This window comes from Ammodytes marinus (assembly GCF_949987685.1).
Source record: "Ammodytes marinus genome assembly, chromosome: 18".
NCBI lineage: Eukaryota > Metazoa > Chordata > Actinopteri > Uranoscopiformes > Ammodytidae > Ammodytes > Ammodytes marinus.
Genome location: NC_137222.1, coordinates 6,841,974 through 6,860,263, shown reverse-complemented (window position 1 = coordinate 6,860,263; position 18,290 = coordinate 6,841,974). Strand labels below are relative to the sequence as shown.

The window sequence follows — 18,290 nt, the reverse complement described above, 5'->3', positions numbered from 1 at the left end:
AATACAGTTTGATTGCTTTAGTGTTGGTGCTTTTATCAAACAACATGCTAGCAAACAAATATAAGATAGTACACATGGTAAACATTATAGATGCTTGCCTACTTAGCATTTGTTTGTTAGAATGATGAAATTAGCATTTACCTCAAAATTCCACTATTCCAAAGAAAGCCTTAGAGTGCTGTAATCATATTTTTCATTGTATGTTGAAAACTGTGCTCTACAATTTAATTGAAACCATGAGAATGAGTAAGTTTGCCTTCTCAGGTATACAATAAGGCATAAAATGAATTATGTACAATGGTCAGCAGTTTATCGTTTAAACTATATTCTACTTGCACTGCAATATTCCTAAGAATTTGTGGTGTCCACACAATATCCAATGCATAATCATCCCAGGTGCCTAATGCAAATCTTTTTCATCAATACTTCTATATTTGATATCCCTTCTCAGTTTAACAGTTGTCAATGGATCAGGACAAATAATCTGAGGAAAGAGCTATTAAAAGCTATTCACCACCATCAGACAGACATTACACTGACTGATGCAGTAAAGCAGACTCAGATCAAGTGCCACATTTGCTCAGCAGCAAACACAATACAAAGTAAAGCGGCATTTTGAATGCAAAAGACGCCGGTCTTTCAAAGCATGACACTTTGACGATCTCTTGTACATAAAGACATTTTTATTCAGCCTGATATAGGTTACACATGGAAAAAAACAACTCATAGTCTAAGAGAACTACTTCCCTTTGTGGAGCTAACGATATGACAGTTTTAAACCGGCTTCAGAATTCCTCCCACCTGATGGCTTTCAACAAGAGCTGCCGTAGGCTGTGAGGAATTAAGCATAATCACATGCTACGACTGACCTGAGGCTTTTTTTACTTCCTTTCTTCAAATATAATACAAAAAAGAAAACATATCCCCCTCAGCAGTCTTTATGTATGTTTTCGCACTAAATGATATGGAATGTTTTCTTGGAAATGCAGGTAAAAAGGAAAAATTGTTCTCTGCAACAGCAGAAGTCTAGATAACAAGTGAATAAAATTAAAAAACTGATCCCAGAATTTGGTTCCCAGGCTGCTACCGTGTGTGAGGCATTAAGGAAGAACACAAACCTCAGTCCACAGTGTTTTTCAACGACAAAAAAAACTGAAACCTAATGCAGTAATTCAGTCTCAAAATCCTCTAAAGTGGATATGAACAGTAACCATAACCTTGACGCTCAATAGTACAGAAGATACGTTAAATTTACACTGCTCGCAGATCAGCTTTGGAGTCTAATATATTAGGACTGACAGTCATAGATACAAAGCAAAGACTGATAAGGGAAAAAATAAGGAGAGGGTCCTAACATTTTAACTAGTGTTAGTCGTTTTTTTTTCTCTTGTAAATTTCACAAAGTGCAAATTCTTGTTTATATTACATCATAACCAATTTTTTTTTTCTTTTTTAGAAATTGTTCATTTTATATTATATAACAATGAAAAAATGAAAAACCTAGCCATAACCAACCCCCCTCCCCACCAGCTATCCATCAGAATATTGTTGTTAAAAAAAAAGGAATCACTAAATACATGCTGCAATGACACCCACCAATTTGTTTTAAACTTGACCAAAGCCTCCTTTTTTGAGGCTCCGTGAATCTCTTACAGTACACTGTTTACTGTCAGCGTGCGTTTATAGTTAAAATATATATATTAATCTATCATTAAATAGTATGCCTCTTGCACAGTCTTGCATGCGTTGAAGAGCATTTTTGGGGCAAGCTGTACAAGAAGGAGAGGCGTGTGGACGGACTTGCTCAGGGCTGTAGGCTCCGGGCCAGGTCCAGGCACTCAGTCGCCACCTGTAAACGGTTTTCTGCCCTTTACTCCTTTCAACCACATCAGTCCAAAGGATGGTTCTCCAGTGTGTTTTTGTCGAGTGAGCATTTGTCTGAATGTTTGTGTTCATGAGTGTGCGCGTGTGTGAGGTGTGTGTGTGGTCTTAAACTCAGTTTCACAAAGAAAATGTGCAGATCACTGAAGTTTTGTTCCAAGCTTTCGCTGTCTGTTCCTAGAAGAAAAAAACAAAACAAAAAGACACATTTTTCAAGAAAGTATCTCAGACGAACTAAAGGCCTGGTCACACCCAATTTTAAACACTTCAGCATTCAAAACGGGGAAGAACTAAGTCCACAAAAATCTTTTGAGTTTAACTTTGACCTACAATTGTACCATTGAACAACAACAAGCCATCCTCATAGTGCTGACATTTGAGGATGAATCAAGAATGGATAAAGCTACTGCAGCTTGGTATTTCACTACAACTTCTATTTAACATCCCTTGTCAAAGTATCAATTTATCCTATAAGTATTGGCAAGGCAAGTTTATTTCTAAAGCACATTTCGGACACAAGGCCATTCAAGGTGCTTTACAGATGCAAGAACAAAATACATCAAGTATAGAGTACACATTTAAAAAAAAGCGAATGAGAAACATGAATATAAATAAAACATAAAATAATTAAAACATTTAAAAAGAACAAAAATAAATAAAAATGTAAAATTACAGGTTAAAACGGAAGCAGTTAAGTCTTCAGACCTGATTTAAAAGAGCCGAGTGTCGAAGCGGACCTCAAGTCCCCTGGAAGTTTATTCCAGAGCTTGGGTGCATTAAAACTGAAGGCTGCCTCTCCCTGTCTAGTCCTTACTCTGGGGACTGTCAATAGCCCACATACTTTAAAAAGACATCAGGATGTGTAGGTAAAACTTCAGTGTGCTTCTTTTCAATGTGACTAAGTGGTGGGTGTCATGTAGTTGCATCCCAGACAGCAGCTTACCTGGCCTCTGATCTGGTCACTGTGTACTCAAACCATAAGATGTTCGGGATCAGGCTTGTGTCTCGCACAAGGAAGTACTCTGATATCGGCCTATCAAAAGTGAAAGAACAAAAAAAAAATGTATAAGAGCGGCCATTACAGACCGGTTTATTCAGGCTGAGAATGAATCGTCTTCCCCTGTGACACAGGAGGAAGGAAGCAGAGAAATGAGAGCGCTACTTACCACGCGGCTATTTTGGGGAATAATGGTGTCAGCACCTCCTGTGTGAAAAAGAACCAGACAATGCCAATGGTACAACCGGCCACTCCGCCATAGAAAACCTGGCTCCAGGTATGATACAACAGGTAGACCCTGAGAATTAGGAGAGTGAAAGAAAATGCTAATTGAGGCTAGAGTCAATACACAGAATGGAAATAAGATAATTTTATGGATGTTAAGTACGTCCTCCTCTTCTACATTCACTTTTGTCTAGCCCTACCTGCTGTATGAGACCGATAAGGCCACGCCCAACAGGATTATGGACAGTATGTGTCTCCACAGCAGGTCCACACATCGGGCATTGTTCGTTTGATGCATTCTGAAAAGAGAGATGGGCATTCATTCACAACAGGACATCTACGTCATGTAAAAGCATCAAACCAAAGATTAACAAAAACATTTGTAGAATAACAAAAAACGTGCCCTGTAATAAACCATGTACATAAGGTTTTCTCTTCTCAAAAACAAGCTCTCACCTTAAATAAAGGAAAAGAAAGAAGTAAACAACAAAGAACCAGGTGAGCTGGGAATGGCTGGAGGGCATCCCATACTCATTGTGAAGGGTTGTGTGAGCCCCTGCAAAGAACGACAGAGAAACCGGATATAAATATACATTAACATTATAGAGGACATCGTTACGTAAATACAGAGCCACTTCTTTCATAAGGATAATAAAAATTTTGAAAACTAAAATGAGCATATCTCATAGAATATATATAAATAACACAATATAATCTATTTTAAGTTTTTTTTTTTCTATAGTTTTTTTATGCAAATCAGTGAAAAATATTTATTTAACCAGGGACATCCTCAAATTAATCGTTTCTCTGAAAACCCAAAGATATTCAATTCTCATGATTCATCAAAGAGAAACATATTATATCCCTACTTTTCAGATGCTGTATTAAGCAAATATTTGGTAAAAAATTACTTGAATCTTTAATTTTCAAAATATGTTATAACAAGTGGTTGCAGCTCCAATATATACCCAACAATATAGTGCTAAAGAAGTGCAAGTGAGGATTTTACTCATAACACCCACCATAATATTTTGCTACTATATCTTTAAATCATACATTGTATTTAGAGTTTGTTGCAGGTTCTGCTTTAGCCTCAGTAACCCTTTCTATTCAAAATGTATCCCATGCATGCTGTATAAATGTTTAATTACAGGTGAATTACCACCCAAGTTATTTTTATGTTTTTAACTTGGTTATTATTTCAGGCTCAGCTTTTACTTGAGTATTTATAGTACATAGAAATCCCAGCTCGTGATCATTACATAATCTGATTTGATGAAAATAAACTAGACAACTGAAATACCAGAGCAAATAATGTGATTGATATCAGAAAGAAAAAATTGTATTGTGATGTTATTGCAATGTTGCCCAATCCTGCTGACAGCTTGTTGTTGCCTCACTCACCTGCACATGGGCGCGGCTCTCTGAGAATGTGCTTCAGCACCCAGTTCACCCCTTCATTCAGGATGAGCCCACCAAAGAAGGAAATCTGGAAAGACAACACAAGAAACAGGTCAACACACGATGAGCCCAGTAAAAGAATGTGTGTGTGTGTGTGGGGGGGGGGGGGTATGGGTCCTGTCGCCACTGTTCAGGCTCCTGTGAGAGTTAACAGCTTAAACCAGAGCTTACTTTTAAAGTGCTTGTGATTCTGTAAAGAAGTGCATTTGCAGTGTGCACTTGTACTCACCGTGTGCAGCTCACGTTTAAACACTATGAGTGTGACAAAGCCCACGAGAATTGCTATGGGGAGGAGGCTGGTGTAGGCCAGCACCTGTCCCGTCAGATCACCTGGAACATAAGTGACACATTGCACAAGTTAAGGAATTTCACAAACCCCCATATGAGGTCACCTAGCAGCAGTGGTGGGAGAGACACTGCGAGGCACTCAGTGAACCCGGATGGTTGAAATGTTTAACTGTTAGTACAGGAAAGATGCTGCTGTGGTGCAAAGTAGAGAAGACATACTTCATTGTAACTAACAGACAGCGATATTTGGTTTAGTTAAGTGGGTCACCTCGGTGCAATGTGGTTTATGCTAGTTGTACGAATCAGTGTCAGGCAAATGAGCTAGCTGCTACGTTAGCTATAGCCCTAGCTACCACCTATGAGGTGAAATATCTAGATATTTCCACCAGTCATGCATTATATTTTTCCGTAAAAAAAAGCTTAAATTTTTTCGATTAACTCCTGCGGGGTACGGCCCATTAGTTTATTCCCAAGAGAGCATATCAAAGCCGATATTAAGACAGCTAACAGGCTAGCTAACTAGCCTTCATTGTGAACATTGTCGCCTACTGCGCATGCGGCGCCGTCTCACAATTTGGCAGTGCAGGTTACAGTCCCTGCTGCGCTCGGTTTTCAGAGAATCTCACAATTTGGCAGCATCGCCAACCGCGTCCGCTTCCATTCAGAATGCAAGCAAACGCACGCAACGTCTCTGAAAATAACGAAGCGGCTGGTTGTTTAACATAGCTTCAGTAGTTCAATAGACATATGTTGACTTTACGTACCTTCAGCGAACTCTACATGTGTGAGAGATATGGACCGCCACCGAGGTGGTGCCGAGCACTGCTCTTCCAACGCCATCTTACCCGGACACAGCCGGGCCGTCCCAGTGCAACGCCCCAGACACGTGTCTAACCAATGGTGAACGGTGCGCCGTGAAGAAGTGGGGCCCCGGCAGCGGTGCAGCCGTCCAATCCCCGCCGAACACCCGAGAGCAGATATTTAGCCCATAGAGAAAAATTATTGAATGAACAAAAAAAAAACACACGCATACAAAGAAAGTGTAGCACTCTACATTAAACCAGCGAAATTTATTAATTTCTTCATTCAAAAAATGTTAGCCTTTACTTTTTCATACTAAAACAATCTTGATTTTTGATTATTATGATCACTTACTGAAACAATAACATTACCATTTGTGGATTAATCGTGTAATTAGGCTACTTATTACTTTCACATTTCTACTAAGTCACTGTTATAACTATAATTAACAATGCTTCATAGATCACTTACAAGCCCTTATCATAAACACAAGTAGAGCTGCAAATATAGCCTACCGTCTATTTTTATCATCAATAATTTTTCTAGATTAAGTGAAAAAATAATTAACTATTTAAAATGTATAAAAATAGTGGACGAATGTTCCTTTAAATTTCCCCGAGGCCAAAGTGACATCTTCAATTTGCCTGTATGTTAGTTGTTGTTTCTGGGAAAAGCCACCCCAAAACCAATATTGTGTAGCCTAAGTGTCAATATCTCAAAACAAGCAAACCGCCTCTTCTCACAAGGATTTTAGGAATAGGACTTTTTTCGGAGTTGAACTTATTGACACTGAATTCAGGTTAGACATACAGCCCTCTTCCATCCTTGTGTAAACTTAGACATCCACATAAATGTGTTGACATTACTGAGCTTCCAAAAGAATAATATAGAATAGAACATAAACGTGCAGACACCAACATCATCAGACAGGTCCGAACACCAGAGAAGTGGACCAAAGATGGAATGAGTTATGCAAACTGCCTGACGGATAAAAGTGCATGTAGCAATATGAAGAATGGGTAGTTGAATTAGAAACTGTGACACAATATTAATAAGTGCATAGGAAGTATCCTGAAAGTTTCTTAGACATAAGTTAAGAACATACATGTAGCAGACAGACTCAACTGCTTTTCCCACCTCACATAAAGTCAGTCATCAAAGACCGGCACAACAGGAAATGCAAAGTAAACAAGGGTAAACTAACTCTCATTTCTCCATAAATTAAATACTCCATAAAGAGGCTGAGTACCTCCAACTGTGAAGCAAAATAATAGAGTAAGCCCATTGACGAATTGTACAGAGATGTGTGACCTTTATACTCTCAAAACATTTATTTCAATGTCACCGCAAACCATAGTTTCAATGCCTTCAAATCTCTTCCATACAACTCAGTTTGAAAACCTAATGTGTGCATTGCACTAGAAGACAAAGGTTTCTGTACTTGTTCCAAAATTACAATTAAAAGTGTCTTGCACCCTCCACTGGCCTTACATTGAATCACTGCCTGTGTCTCTCCAACGGACTCTACTTACTTTATCTAAGGCAAATAGCTATCAAATTCATACTAAATGTTAAGAACACAACACCTGCAGTGTTACAAAGACAGATTTATGGAAACAGATTTAACATGGCTTTTGTCAACAATGGAATTACTTCATGAATTGTGCTTTTACTATTGGAAACACTAAGAGTAGTTGTTTTTGTTAAAAGTCCCCCTTTTCATCAATTATAAAAAATTTTTTTTTTATCTCTCTAGCACAGCAACACAAATATTTTGTGTTTTATGAAAGTTTGATTCCTGGTGGAGAATGAAAGACAATGAGCCGTCATTGATTGGGAAAAGGCGTAATAAACATATTGTTTAATAACAAAAAAACAACATTTAATATGGAGAATCCAAAAAAATCAATGTAAAGTTTGTGCTGGCATTGTCATTTAACAATAGAAAAAGACAAAAAGGCATGAATAGGACACTTGAAATGTACAGCAGTGACTTTCAAAAGAAAAAACTACTAATTCTTTCAACATGTTGGCCATCTGATATCCTTAAAAAACTCTATAATCTATTCAATATATGACTGGATTTGACTTTAAAAACAATTATAGGTTCCTAAACATTTCCTATTATGTTATTATTTCTAATTGGAATTCTTTCAAAACGAACAACTAGAGCTGAGTCTGGGTCTAAATGTTGCGGGGGATCGATGCAGTTCAGGCAATCTACACTGTTAACATGCAAAGGCTGTTTGGAGGAATTCATCTTGGAAAAAGCAGAGCAGCATGTGAACACAACACCTCACATTTTTTTCCATTAGTGCATTGGCCTGCATGATGTTGCAAATATACTTTATACTCTAGTCTACTATAACATTATTAAAACATGGGAGACATTTTTCTTCTTATTTTGGAGAATTTCAAAAGACGGGACACTAAAACCAAGACCTTTGATGGTACCCAAAAACAAAACATTTCCATCGTATAGTTTTTTAGGAAAGATAATTTCTCTACTCTACATCACATTTCTCTCTCTTATCAATATGTCAGTTTTATGATGTAATAAATAATTCAAAATGTTTGTACAGTTAATCTCTCAAAATGATTATTCAGAAAAGGATTATTGGACATTCCTGCATCTTTCTGCTTTACCGATAAAGTGCAAAACACGCTTAAACACACAAAGCTGCACAATTAAAACTATTTTCCATAAAAGCTCCATTTACAGTGGGAAGTTTCTGGCCGATGGAACAGAAATAATCCTATTGCATTGAACCATGTGAGAGCCCAAAGACACATTTCTGAGCTCCAAATTTCAGAGGCATGCTGCAACACGAGCAGGGTTCGAAGTTATTGAGACCATGAAAAACGCACATTTATACCACCAAGAGCTGACCTCTGCTTATTTGTGTGATAAACTTATTTAAATCAAAATACAACTATGCCATTCCAAAATTATTCGACAAAAATATAATAATTTTTTTTTTCATTCACGCACTTGCAGGCAACTATGAGCATACATTTAGTGCTTCTTCTGCCGTTATAATGAATAACTTTTTCATCATGTTTGATTAACACAATTCAGTATTTGACTGTTTTTTCCCCCTAAAAATAAAATACAGTCTGCATAACACTTATCTGCTTCTACAGTAGAGGAGTTATTATCCATGTTAGCATCGCAGAAGAACAAACTCAGTTTTACTTGGCATCTTAGCGCCCCATTAGTGTCTCTGTGCTGCAACATTATATATATAATATATATATATATTTTTTTTACAGTATTGGGGAAAACAAAGTGATAGTCAGGGGATATCTTCAGTGCACGTGTTATGTACTCTCTGGCTGTACAATGCCTTGAAGTTCTTCATGGAATCAGACACAAAGCATCTATATCCTTGCTATAACTGAAGGATGGCACCATTTCATTTAAAGCCTGTATCAAATTCAATTATGAATATTGATGGAAAATATGTTTGTATGGGGTTTCGAATGAATTTTAACACAATGGTGCTTTCTGTTTTTAACCACGTCTCTGAAGGTGTTTTAGTTTTTCTTTTCTCATGTCACAACAGGAAAAGCACAGGTGTATATAATAAAAAGTAAAGTTGGCTGAAATCAGTTTATTTTGCATGCTGACTGACTCTCTGTCATACCATAATGGAGCCATTGTTGCTGTTATACATTAACACCTGTGGTTCTCCTTGGATGAAGAAAAAAAAAAAGTGTAGCGTACCTAGTGAGCGCATGGAACCTTTCAGATTACAAGGACCACCACGTTCAGGAAGTACCTTTGTACCAAGTTTGTTTTACATTGAAAACACTGATTTGTCACTGTACATAACTCGTATTTGGATACTTTTCCCCCCCAAAAAACGGTCAGTATTTTTTATAATATTTTTTCTGGGAAGTAAAGCTAAGCAAGTTTTAGGCTCATTTTTTGGAAGCAATTCAAGTGTCATGCCCAATTATTAAATACATTAATGATTGGGAAAAAAAAATAGAGCTCGTTAATAAATAAGAAACTGATTCTATTTCTAATTATTGATTTCAAGTTTAAATGTTACTTTCTTCCTCCTCGACGACACTGAGGTTTTATGGGGATTGTTTTTTTCTGTTACACCTTCAAAACTGGCAAATAACTGTCTGTGTGTTGGGATTCAGACACTTGGTACTGTGTCATTTGTTGTGTGAAATTTCTTCTTCATTACAGGATACAATTCGAGCTGTTACTGTGATTGGAAAGGAAAATGTAATCGTTTTTATATCGTACTGTAGCTTGATCACTCCTATGTCCACTTTGTTGCTCTCTCTATCTCTATCTCTCTCTCTCTCTCTGCAAAGAAACTCTGAAAAACTGGCCTGGAGTCAAAATATAGTGCACTAATGCCCTACAGTAAACAGTGGGTTGGTTATGTGGCATGATAGCCTGCTCGATAAAACCTAATGGGAATAGATGCTTCTTCAGATATTAGAGGATTGAAGAACAGTCAGTGAAGAGACAAATCCATTACATCCTTCATCAGGAATTATCAAGTTTTTTTTTAAAACATGTCTTTCCCCCCTTTAATGTAAAATGTACAAAATGCACAATATCCACTCTCACACTGTTTTTTTTTCTCTCACGCATAAATACAGACTATGATATATCCCACCAGCCAGATGAATGGAAGGTTTTACAATGCAACAGCCCAATCTCCCCCAGAGACTCCATCTGTGTATAGCAATGACGACGTGAAAGGCCCAGTCTTTGAGCTATTCTGTCAGGTGTCTGTCTGTTTCTAAGAAGTTTCCATGTCACCCAACAATGCAATAGACAAGTCCTCACACGTCTGAGATTACATGACTACAGTAGGCATTTGTCTTCATACACAACACAGCAGCTGATTAAACAAGGGAGAGGTGGAATCAAGATGATCCAATTGGCTCTGCCTCATTGGTACAAGGACCGGTGACACTGTCGATCTGGTGGAAGAAATACATCCTCTTACAGTGGTTGTGTTGGATGAAAACACAGATGAAATGAACCAATAATGTTGGTTCTAAGTGTGTCACAGACAGGAGCACGCTTGGATCCAGTCTTGATGGAGAAACAGAATAACCGTTGAGTACGTTGCATTTCTCTACTGGTCCGCCCGCTGAAGTCGGCCCCCGTAGGAACCCAAGGTAAAAACCCCTCCATGACTGCTAGTTGTCTAAATTTGGGGCCCCTGAGTGCACTCTGTGTCTCTGGGCAGGGCACCGTTCAGCTCCACAGGGCTGTTTATTCCCAGGTAACCCAGTAAAATCTCACTCCGGCGGTGGGAGAGGTTCAGGATGTCCTCTGCCAAACACTGGGCGGAGGTGAAGCGGACCTTGTCGTGATCAAACATATCCTTAAGGTACTGCACGATTTGTTGCTGCGGATGAAAATAGGAGAGAAATGAATGACAGAAACTACATTTTTGTATATGTTCAATGACGTTTGTCGCCCTTGGTGAGCTGAAAAAACATCAGCTTGACTTAAGAGTACAAATATAAAGCAAAAAGCCTCTGTTACCGAATCTGGTCTAACAAAAGATTCTAGCGAGTTGCATTGTGGGAAATGTACGATCCAGCATTTTTAGAGCTAGACCCATAACAGCGATTACAAAATTTGAGGTCTCGAGCAAGGTGACATAATCTTGATGACATTTCCTTCTTCTCCACAAGCCACAGAAGATTTCTCATCACTGTTTCGCAGACTGCACAGTCCCCCCTCATGTATAATTGTTGTAATGCCACTTTAAATGACACCACAAACAGTCACTTGCTTTCCAAAATGATGACGAGCCTCTTAACTGTGTAAGCTCTCACCTTGAAGATGGTGCACACTTCACTTAGGTGCTGCCTGGGTCCCAAAAACCCAAAAGCTAAAACTGGGCTCACGTGTTCTGATATGGCATAGAAGTGGGAGATAAAACCATCGGGAACCTACAGACAATATGAAGAGAATGAGTTAGTAAGATAATCAAAGACATATAATGATACTTAGGGTTAAAACAAAGATGAAATGAAAGGCACTGTGTTTTCAAATTGACTGAGACTAACCATCAGGAGACGCCTTTTCGCTTTAAGGACCGACCAACAAGCTGTCGCCAAAGCCTAACAGAAAAAATGCAATTCAGTTATTAGAGTTACTTGTGAGAGAACCTGTCGGAGGCATAACTCAGGTGTGAGTGCGCGTGTAGAAAGCTCACCGTCTCCTTAAAGCTGTCGGAGAGCCAGCGGTTCCTCAGCACAGCCACCACAGAGGAGGGCGGGCTCTCCAGGTCTTCAAACGCGTCCATCAAGATGAAGTCCAACACGACGTCAAAGAAGTTCATACAAACCACCTACAAAAGATCATGACAGGAGAACCCAGAACCTGATTAATTAAGAGTGACTTTACTTTTTAAACAGAAATACAATTTTCACCAGTAATAACATATAAATGCCATACATTTGAAAAGATTCCCTATTAGGTACAAAGTAGAAGCACTACTGTATGTAACAATGTTTGGTTTTTTTAAACATCAAAATTACAATTAATTACGAATGAAATTACTAAGTAGATAATGATTAAACTGAAAATGATCTGTATTACAGATCTTTCAGGAGATCGGATGTGCATCACACCAAATGTATTATTTATACAAACAAGGATTGTTTGCAAGTCATACAACCAACCAGAGCATGACCCCATGAAAGGAAGCTTCTCACTTTCTCACACACACACACACACACACACACACACACACACACACACACACACACACACACACACACACACACACACACACACACACACACACACACACACACACACACACACACACACACACACACACACACACACACACACACACACACACACACCTGACTGTTGGACATAGTTAAAGTTTAATTTGGGTTAGTCACATAACAGGATATCAGGTTCATTGTAGACTGATGCCCATTTCAAGTTGTGTCAAACGTTAAAAACGTATAACAGCCTGAACACATTCACAACAGCACACACAGGGTCTAACCTACATGTGGTTAAATTAAAAGGCTGACCAAAAAGAAGAGAGGAAGATTTGTTCATATTCCTCACCCCTCTGCCCTCCAGCTCCATCTTAGTGACGGACCATGTTTCCTCCCTCTGAGTGTAAAGCAGCATGTCCTCATAGCTCTCCAGGAAACCTTTGGGACTCTGCGATAAACCAATAACCACAAGGCAGGAACTGATTAGCTACAGCGCGCAGCAGGGTAAATATGTCCAACAGGAGAAGAAGCTTGTGCTGTTTTAATCCAAAAAAGGACCAAGTTAAAAAGTGAGGATATAAATGAGTGTTGGTTTACCTTGTTCGCCTTCACCATTAACCCCGTAATCATTTGCTTCCCGGTCTCCATGAAAAATGTGCGGTGAGTTTCATCCAACAACAGGACCTGGAAAAGGAAAAAAGAAGAGAAAAGAATAATTGGCTTATTTTTATAATATTTTGGTCCATTTCTATGTTCTGACTTATTTCCAAGTCTTGGCAACAAAGTGTTAAGTCGCAGTGCTCCAAATGATTGCTTTATAAACACTAACAAATGGTGTGAAAGAAAAGCAAGCAAACTAAATAATTGGCCATCATCCAATCAAATGTAATATGGTTCAAGTCATGCGAGTTTGAGACAAAACAGACCTGGAATGCTTGTCTCACACAGTGAAGCTTGGCGAGGAAGTCTTGGTCACCGAAACATTCAAGTAATTCAGTCCTGGTAGGGGTAGGGGGAGGGGGAGGGGGAGAGAGAGAGAGAGAGAGAGAGAGAATAGGTATGTGAAGCTCAATCAGACCGTATTCTTATGTTAACCACTGGACATATAAAGTATAAAACATTTTTGGGGGCGGGGGGGGGTGGCAGCTTGGGAGAAGCCGAACAAGCTATAAAAAAAGATAACTGATGTATTAAAAATCAAATAAAAAGGTGATACAGTGATGGTGAAAGCCAATTATTGTACTCATGTCATTGAATCGACCCTTACATATTAGAAATAATGATTAGTGCAGCTTTAAGTATTTATGACCACATACTTTGACACTTACCTCACAGACCTATAGGCCACTTTGCTCTCCCGGACCAGACACAGGGCTTCGTCATAGAGAGCTGCCGGCTTAAGTGTTGGGTAGACCTCGTCTAGAGACAAGGCATCAAACAGCTGCACAGAACAAAACACACACACACACACACACACACACACACACACACACACACACACACACACACACACACACACACACACACACACACACACACACACACACACACACACACACACACACACACACACACACACACACACACACACACACACACACACACACACACACACACACACACACACACACACACACACACACACACACACGCACGCACACACGCACACCTCAGTCCAGTATAGTCCATGTCTGTTTAAAGTAGCAGACGTGAATGCATCTGCAACATGTTGGCAACGTGATTTTGATACAAATATTATGATACTAAATCATCGATTGCCATAATGTGTCTAGTTTGAGAGCAGAAGAAGTAGAGGAACAGACCTCTGCAGCAGAGAAGAAGGAGTCGTCTGAGGTGACAGTGTTGGCGTCTTCATCTTGCAGTCGGTGGTAACTCTCCACTTGAGGCAAGATAAGAGTTCCTTCACTCTCTGCCAAAGTAACAACACATCAAAACAGGGATGTTCTTATGAAATATTCACAATGTGTGTCCCCACAGGAATTCTACTAATACTGAATAGTCTAGCAGTAGTAAGAAAGTTTCAAACGTGAGCCTGTGATCCAAATGGGTTCTCCTTGATGAACAACATTTCTAACTTTCTTTTCTATTATTTAAGAAAAACAACATGATTCATACCAAAGTCTGCCAGCACGCTGTCTGGTGGGATGCTGCTGCCAAAATCCTCTTGTAGGTGGTACGCCCTGTGCAACAGTGTCTCCAACTTGTCAGCAAACCCTTTGTTACGGGATTCAACCTATAACGAAGAAGAGGAAAAAAACATAAATCAGGTCCAATGTTAATTTAATAGGAATTAATAAAAACATAAACACAACAACTTTGCAAGTATAGTAGGTGAAATCACAACTGCACCATTAAAAACAACACTGTGCTTGGATTGGAAACTAATTCAACCACATTCAAGAGTTTCTAGCAGCCTGAGAGGTTAATGATTGCATGGCGGTTACCAGTGAAAAGTCTGCACACGCTGCGCCCTGCAGAGCTAGGCTGTTGTTGCTAGACGAGGTCGAGTGCGGGTGGTGGCGAATATTCAAGGCCTGTTCCCACTTTTGGAGGGCTTCCTCAAACAGCTCCATCCCTGGCAAGGAAAAAGGACGATCAAAACATTGAGCTAAAGGTGTCACAGAAGCGAAGAGTTCTGTGTGGTTTTTGTTATTTTTATAACTGGTTTCAGCACTGGGACAATTCTTACTTTATTGGAAATATTACTTAATGTTTTTATAGTTTCAAAATTGGGGTCAGACAAAAAGACAATGTTCACAATTCAAATAGTTGCACAATAATCCAAATGCCAAACCGCAGCAGGCTAAATCCAAGAGTTCAACGTTCACCTGATTATATCCTAGAATTTCTCCACTTGGTCTACAGCAGAGGATTAATGCTGCTTTCCAACAATGAGAGGAATGCTGGATTATGTTACGACTACCATACCATGGTAAAAACTTCCATGATACTACAAATGCAAATATTCAAAACTAAATGCCAAACCAAATCCATGTGTGAATATTTTCCCTCCTCATTCTGCCAATGCGGCATTTGTTTTTTACAGTAGTCACCAAAACTGATGCTTTTTATTTCACTGTATTTTCTGACTTAAAAGTATTAAACAAATCCTAAGAAGCAAAGTAGAGCTTATCACTCTCTACATCACACTATAATGCAGGTAAAAAAAAAGTGCTACTGTTTTAGTCACATTGTTAATAAAACCAGAGGTAACCGTAAACACCTACCCAATAGATAGAGATTCTCTGCATTCGCATCTTCTACTGCCCCCGACTCTTCGGCCACAGGCTCTGCTTCCCAGGGGGTGGATGGGTTGGCGGACTGATTGGGAGAACTTGGGACGCGCATCTATACCAGAAACATACGCACATATCAGACTCATGAGGAAAATGTGGAATAAGAGGACATGGTAAGCAAAAACATAACATAAAATTTGCTGTAACATTGTCATACTAACAGATGCCAGGCTGTGTGAGGAACTTGAGTGTTTACTGGGGGCCAGGGAAGAGATGCCACTCATGGTGTCATTGCTGCGAGTGCTGGGACTCATCATCTGTCGGCCAGTAAACTGACCTGTGTGGAGGAAAGAAATCATTCTTTAGTATGTGTATTTCTCTGTAGCCGTTCATTCATACAAGGCAACATTATAATTTCAAACTCTCCAGAGTAGACTTTCTAAAAGAAAAATTAACCTCCAAGCATTAGATTATTTTTTTTCTTTTAAAAAGGGACAGTGCACATTAAATCAACATGAGCACCAGAGTCTTTCATGTAAATGTGTCAGATTTAGCCATTTAGGCTAATAAGTCCCTGGCAGGTTGATAGCTTGAAAGAAAACATTAAAAAACTACAAAAATACAACACGTAATCACAAAACAAAAACACTTGAGCATGGACAAATAAAATGACACAAGCACTATTCCAGACCATAACAGCTGACAGGTTGTTGGCGTGTGAAAACCCAAAACAAGTAGCATAAAAGACACAAATAAAAGTGCATAAACAAATAGCACAGCCATGCCCACCTCTCTTTAACGACGAGGGTCTCCCTGTCTTCAGCAGCGCATCAGGTATTCCCACAGTCTTCTGTCCATCCTTCCCTTGTGTCACCTGCTTCCTTTTCCTCCCGCGACGCTTCAGCTGATGTGCGGTGAGAGCCAGGGCCACGCTGCCCAGCGCCGTGGCAAACAGCACCTTCTTCAAGCTCGGGGTGAGCTTCAGCTGAGAAAATACAGACTGGAAGCAGGGGAGGCAAACATATTTTCACTTAACTGAAACGCCACACAGGAAAAGCTGTTTGAGATGCAAAACTTAACTGCACATGCAAAGGTGGTTTACCTGCCCAAATGTGGAGTAGAGAAACACAGGTATCTCTGCTACAGTCATGGCCAAAGCCTGGGCGATGGACATCCCGTCTGTTTGTCTGAGTGACATCTCAGAAAACGGGCAAAAAAAATGCCTCCAGGCCACCGCTCTCCGAAGCTCCCTCACATTCACCCTGAACGAGGTGTCCTCTCTGGTCTGAGATCAGCCAGCTCCGGGCTTACCGAGGAACCGCCTGTCGTCATCCACTACACACTGGTCCGGTGTCTGTTTGACAGTCGATTTATTACCCTGCAACAGATAAGACATGCCTTTTGCAAATGATCTGAATGTAACCAGCTTCTTCCTTAAAAGCTGCATTGCATATCACAGGCCTTAACAATGGTTCAATCATGGCATCAGTTAAAACAGGGCTGTTGATTCCAGGCCAAAATACACTTGAGAGGCTCAGACAGAGCAGGAACCCAAGACTGATCAAGTTGAGATAGTCCGTTAGGCAACAGAGCAGTTTGACTTCCTGCCAGGGACTTACCTAGTATACCACACTGTCTGGTGTGTGTATACGCCAGTGGAGTAGCCTACAATACACTGACTGTACGTGACTAACAGCAGGTGTAGCTCCAACATGAGCATGTTTGTTTCTCTTTCAGAGAGCCTACAGCTTAAGGCAAGTTAGATTTAAGACATTTAAATGCCACTTGGAAAGAAATTAAAGACTTTCAAAAGATTGATTCAAGACATTTTAACAAGAATCAAGGCCTTACTCTTAGATTAATTAAATTAATTGCATTTTTAAATCTAATTTTTGAAATGGAAGCTGTATACTGGTTGTTGTACGATATGTTGGATCTTGTATGACATGAATGAATTCAATGCCTATTAAGACTTTTGACAGATTGATTTCAAGCATATTAATGCCAAATAAGGCCTCATTTTTAGAATAATTAATTCAATGCTTTTTAGACTTTTGAAAGACATGTAGGAACCAACAGGCTCTTTGGTGCAAAACTGACAAATACGATAAAACATTCACTGATATGCAACATAAACAATCTGTTTCCAGTCAGTATTGGTAAAAGAGAGACTGTTAGCTGAAAGGCACTTGGCTGTAAGGTGAAAACTGAATAGCCAGCTAGGCAGCTGACAACAAGAATCTAATCTGAAGTATTTACGTGAAATAACGTTCCTAGAAAGTGTGAGTTGTGTCTGAAATATGTTTCAATGACACTAGCGAGCAGGCAACAGCACCGACCAAGAGGCAAGCATGCTAATGTTAGCCTAGCCTAGCTCATCCTTATCTGTCAAGTCCACACCACAGCATCACCCTGACACTTTCATTCACCGGGCTTTAAACTGACACCTCGGAGGCTTCAGCGGCTCCTTGAACATCTCACCAGCCAGACAACTAATAACATAATCCGCCTCACACACACAGGTACTGTACATACCGTGGGCATCCGAAGCGGCGGCGGTAGGGAAGGACATTCCTGTGTCACAGTCCACAGTCAGTGAAAGCCGCACACTAGCTTTTTTTCTCGGCCTTGGAAAACTGACGTTA

General features: G+C 39.7%; 2 protein-coding genes across 2 annotated transcripts; both read right to left on the bottom strand.

Moving 5' to 3' along the window:
* Window positions 1–665: 665 nt before the first annotated feature.
* Window positions 666–5,733, bottom strand: dolpp1 (dolichyldiphosphatase 1). Its single transcript, XM_080046810.1, has 8 exons — window positions 5,617–5,733; window positions 4,794–4,894; window positions 4,508–4,592; window positions 3,560–3,659; window positions 3,304–3,402; window positions 3,048–3,176; window positions 2,825–2,914; window positions 666–2,058 (listed from the first exon to the last, which is right to left on the bottom strand). Exons 1-8 carry the CDS (start codon window positions 5,690–5,692, stop codon window positions 2,022–2,024), a joined length of 717 nt encoding a protein of 238 aa, XP_079902936.1. The 5' UTR covers window positions 5,693–5,733; the 3' UTR covers window positions 666–2,021.
* Window positions 5,734–7,488: 1,755 nt separating this feature from the next.
* On the bottom strand, window positions 7,489–18,238 carry miga2 (mitoguardin 2). Its single transcript, XM_080047089.1, has 16 exons — window positions 18,181–18,238; window positions 16,748–17,023; window positions 16,435–16,645; window positions 15,867–15,982; window positions 15,637–15,757; window positions 14,854–14,984; window positions 14,525–14,642; window positions 14,212–14,318; window positions 13,717–13,829; window positions 13,315–13,387; window positions 12,986–13,072; window positions 12,738–12,836; window positions 11,863–11,997; window positions 11,714–11,767; window positions 11,480–11,596; window positions 7,489–11,043 (listed from the first exon to the last, which is right to left on the bottom strand). Exons 2-16 carry the CDS (start codon window positions 16,841–16,843, stop codon window positions 10,840–10,842), a joined length of 1,782 nt encoding a protein of 593 aa, XP_079903215.1. The 5' UTR covers window positions 16,844–17,023; window positions 18,181–18,238; the 3' UTR covers window positions 7,489–10,839.
* Between the last annotated feature and the right edge of the window lie 52 nt (window positions 18,239–18,290).